This window comes from Vicia villosa, linkage group LG3 (genome assembly GCF_029867415.1).
Source record: "Vicia villosa cultivar HV-30 ecotype Madison, WI linkage group LG3, Vvil1.0, whole genome shotgun sequence".
Taxonomy (NCBI): domain Eukaryota; kingdom Viridiplantae; phylum Streptophyta; class Magnoliopsida; order Fabales; family Fabaceae; genus Vicia; species Vicia villosa.
Window position 1 is genome coordinate 172,677,693 of NC_081182.1, and position 4,576 is coordinate 172,682,268.

Genomic DNA, 4,576 nt, shown 5'->3' on the forward strand with positions numbered 1-4,576 from the left:
GTGTCGAAAACTCCAGTTAACACCTCTATAATATTATTTTTTGTTCCCCCTAAGCATACAAAATAAACACTGAATTCTGAGGTAAAAAAAAAAAAGTATATTACAAGGGATAACTTTTTTACTTATGGGATAAAAGACATAGATTTTAACATTTTCAAGGGTGTGATTTAATTTTTTTTACAGGAGTAAAATGAATTTCGCCTATATTATAGGGAATATCGTATATTTAACCCTCAGTTTTTTTATAAATATAATGAATAAATTTATATTTTAATAATTCATTATGTATTATAGTTGAGACTACAATATAAATAAAACACTTTATTTTAAATAAAAGTATATATGGTTCTAAGTTTTACGCTAACGTCTAGACACTACTAGAAAAACAGCCATTAGGTGCCCAGATTTAGTGTCGGCCACCGACACCGACACTAACTTTCAAATGTAGTGTCGGCCAAACCAACACTAAGCTTAAGCTACAACCTAACCAATTAGTATCTTTAAATATTATTTTTTATTATAAATTAGCTACGGCTTTATCGACGCTACATGATGCTAAATTATTAAATTTTTTTATTTGACTATTTTGACACGGTCTAGTCGCCGCTAAATATGTATTAGTTCAAATTTTCAATAATTTTTTTTTATTTTTTTAAACGGTAGTGTCGGTGAGACCGATACAAATTCTTAAATATTTAATTTACTAAATAGTTTTTCCATTTTCCCTCTGCTTTTTTTGCTTGACACTAATTCTCGAATGTATTTTTATGGAATATGATCTTTAATGTATTCCGAGTGTTTGGGGCTGTTTTTTGTTGTAGCTATGTGTCGCGGGGAAAAATAGTATCTTTTTTCGGGATGAGACACCTGATGCGTTCTTTGGGCTCGAGTGCTCAAAAAATGATTTTTCTTTTGTTTCGACCAAACTTTTTATTGTTTCAAAAGTAGGAAAAGGAAAAAAGCTGCAATAACCACTACAACATTTTTCCTCTTTAACAACATTTGAAAAGTGTTGCCAGAACTCCGAAAAATGTTGCCTAAGAGAATAGGGGACGTTTTCCAGCCGTCCTCTATGCGAGCGTTGCCTAAGAGAATAGGGGACGTTTTCTTTCACTCTTTGGCCACACTTTCCTAAAACGTCCCCTAAACTATTGAAAAAGGAGACGTTTTTCTGAGTCATCTAAGGCAACGTTTTCAAAATGTTGCTATAACTTGCAACGACTTAAAAACGTTCCCTAAAAGTGGTAGAGTGAGAACACTCTATGGGGACAGTTTTCAAATGTTGTCATATGTAACAACAATTACAAATTATTCCCTAAAAGTGAAATAGTGAGAACCCGTAAATGTATCTATAATATTGTGTACTATATTTTGCATAATATAAACAATTAAAATATAAATTGCATGTCCCAAAAAGTTGTATTTATAAAATTTTCAAATATTAACTCAAATACACATAATAGACACAAAATGTCTAACATTACTTAATACTATAAGTTTAATACTTAGGAGTATAAGTTTAGCAAAATGTAAAAAAATATAGTTTCTTTAAGTTTAATGCTTAAATACAAGTCTAAAAGAAGATCATCCAACTCATTTAAGTTTCTCGAACTCATCATCATCATCTCCATCATCCTCTTCATCATCTATGGCGTCCTCTTGAAGTTCATCACCTATGTCATCCTCCTCACCTAGTTCAATAACATATTTTTTATAATATAAGTTAATAAGACTCTTAATTTAATATTATTAACATAACAAAATCCGAGAAAGTTGTCAAATGTGGAATGAAAGTCACAAATCAAGCAAAGAACTTTTAGACATCATTTCTCTTTTGACCTTTGTCACTAAACCGAATCTAGCTAACTAGCCACTAATATCAATAGAAAGGTAGTATCCAATTCAATTACGAAGATAAAACATATAGTAAATACTGACAATAGCAATACCTATTTTGGTGTGCGAACTGTGTACAAAGATCCTAATTTAAGCTAATTCGATGCATTTTCTCTCTAAGAAATCCTGTCAAATAAAGCAGGGCAGATTGCTTCTTTAAGCTGATGTCTTGATGCTCTAGTTGTTTTAATATCTGCAATGAAGGTCTTCCCACTAGTTCGGGAAGTTTTTCCTTCTCAACCTGCTTATAAAATTCATGGGCTAGCACCGACAACGAAAGATTAAGAAACAAAACTATGCTATCTAAGATTGTGTCAAATTTCAATAGAGGATAAAAGTAATAAGAAAATAGGTAGACCTAGTATGGCAGAAAGGGTCTAGTTTGCCCCTGTTATGCCATTGTACTTCAAAAGAAGTTAAAGCTTAGAATTATTGAACAAGAATTTCATGAAATGGACTCTATAATTTGTACTTTAATCAGACATTCTCCCTACTGCTACACTGCAAAAACATTCAGAGTCTAAAGATTTTGCCTTCACATTTCCTAATATTCACTACGCTTTACTGCTCTAGTCTATTAACCTGGGGCACCAACAATTGAAAAAAACTATATAACAAGACAATGATGGCATTCCATTAATCATAAAACCTACATACTTCCACCAATACCTTCCTACATAATTTATAATTATCACTCAAATTGGACAATATATTACATTAGCATTAAAAAATGGGCATTTACTACTCATTCGACCTGATTAATTAGCATTAGTGTCAACCAGTAGAAATCAACTACCCTTTCCACAACAAATATTATTTTTGAATTTGAAGAGAAATGGTTTGAACTTGATCAAATAAAGTTATTGATAAATATTATAAAGAACATTACAATGATTAATAAAAGCATATGTAAAATAAGCATCTCCGTCTCAATACTTTTAGAAAGCTAGCCATTATCATTCTCTTTTTTAAGGAAAAATATATTCGGTGAGGCATTCCCTTATATAAAGGTCAAGGAGATCATCAACCTCTGTACGGATTTGAGTGATATTTTCATAACACCTATCAGCGATGCTATTTTTTATTTGAACCCAAGTCATAGTAAGCACAAGTAAAAAGTCCAAAGAGATGGATCAATGTTAGTTAGTACTCAGTAAATACTTTCAAGCTAGAACTTATAACTATTCCTAACAGTTTAAAAAAAATACTCAAAACATCCAATTATATATTTCAAAATATGCTCTAGTAAATGATATTACAATGGTGCTCCATGGTTATAAAATATAAAAATTTAGTTATAATTCAACTTCATAAGTTACAGACTTAATCCTAAATAATTATAAACAAATTTTAATCAAGTTAGACACAGCAAACAATTTCAAACCTTGTAAATAGGTGGGCTCCAATTGATCCAGACACTCTTACCAAAAAGGTAGGAGTTCGCCCCAATGAACGCTCCTCTTTTCTCCAACCAAATTTGCAATAGCCAGAACCACCTACACACAGACACAAACACTGTTGCAGCGAAAAACAAGTAAAAGAGGCTAAAAGTATGTTTGGGTTGATAGTGAGTTTGGAAAAATCATCATCATTTTGTTGAAGCTTCAAAGTGCAATTTTCAATCTAAATTAACATGGCATGTGATAATTTTTGAAGCTCAAAGTGAATTCAAACATGTGGTAATTACCGTTGAAGACAACATGCGTGAGTAACAAAGAACCTGAAACTGGATTCAAAAGAACCCAATTAAATACAATTAATATTTCCAGAGTTGGTTATCGGAGAAAAGAGATCGCCATGGTTTGCATACAATTTCAACTCTGAGATAAATTGATTCTGATTCGTGACTTCAGAACAAGAACAAGAAAGATTTCTGCCAAGAGAGATCGATTTCGCCTCCTGATTTCGAAACACAAACAAGAACGATTTCATCTCTGAGAATAATCGTTTACGATTCGTGACTTCGAAACTGGAACAATAACCATTTTAGTTCTGAGAGTAATCGATTAAATTCTAAGTGAAATCGAAGGGATAAATCGATTTCGGTTTCTAATGGTAGAAAACAGGATTATGAGAAATCAATTTTCATTGTGGGAATTTCAATTTCTCACTTTAAGTGGAAGAATTTAGGATTCTATGTTGAATATGTGAATGACGGCTTCAAACGATTACCCAGGTAGAAGGGTTTCTTCTATATAATAAAAAAATGTTTATTTTGATAAAAGATAATACATGATTCTATGTGTATTGTCTAAAGAAATAATACATGATTTTTTTTTTTACGTTTTTGTATTTTGGCTTTAACGAGCATTGTATCAGGAGAACATGTACATGTTTTGTTATTTAAAAATTTAGTAACTTATTTATGATTTTATTCATTAAATATGACAATAAATTTAATAAATTTTTTTTATAAATGATAATATATATATAAATTAATCAATTAAATTAAATTAAAAGTAAATTGGATGGAAAGTTGCCCCTAAATTTATTTCGGTTACATTTGAAAAATGTAGCCTCTTTTTAGAAATAATGGAACAATTCAAAATTGTCCCCATAAATATTTAAGGGGACATTTATTAATTATTGCTAAAGATAAATTATTGGGACACTTAAAAATCGTCCCCAGAAGTATTATAGGGAACATTTGTCAGGTGTTGCGAGAATTGTCTTTGCAACA

The 4,576-nt window shown here is 30.9% G+C and overlaps 1 protein-coding gene across 4 annotated transcripts; it reads right to left on the reverse strand.

The window, feature by feature from the left end:
• Positions 1-1,006: 1,006 nt before the first annotated feature.
• Positions 1,007-4,118, reverse strand: LOC131662588 (uncharacterized). Of its 4 annotated transcripts, XM_058932402.1 has the most exons (5): positions 3,707-4,118; positions 3,584-3,616; positions 3,281-3,392; positions 1,950-2,137; positions 1,036-1,691 (listed from the first exon to the last, which is right to left on the reverse strand). In XM_058932402.1, exons 1-4 carry the CDS (start codon positions 3,826-3,828, stop codon positions 1,982-1,984), a joined length of 423 nt encoding a protein of 140 aa, XP_058788385.1. In that variant the 5' UTR covers positions 3,829-4,118; the 3' UTR covers positions 1,036-1,691; positions 1,950-1,981. The 4 variants fall into 4 exon arrangements, 2 of the variants coding, with proteins under 2 accessions (XP_058788386.1, XP_058788385.1); XR_009301704.1 differs by having other exon boundaries at positions 1,007-1,691; positions 1,950-2,022; positions 3,584-4,117; XM_058932403.1 differs by lacking the exon at positions 1,950-2,137 and having other exon boundaries at positions 1,026-1,691.
• Positions 4,119-4,576: the final 458 nt, after the last annotated feature.

Excerpts from the sequence above, each read along its gene's own strand:
- LOC131662588 (XM_058932402.1), bottom strand. The coding sequence starts at position 3,828 with ATGAAATCGTTCTTGTTTGTGTTTCGAAATCAGGAGGCGAAATCGATC. Across the intron at positions 3,617-3,706 it reads TTTATCTCAGAGTTGAAATT|GTTCTTTGTTACTCACGCAT; the intron begins GTATGCAAACCA and ends ATCCAGTTTCAG. Across the intron at positions 2,138-3,280 it reads GGAGCCCACCTATTTACAAG|GTTGAGAAGGAAAAACTTCC; the intron begins GTTTGAAATTGT and ends TTTTATAAGCAG.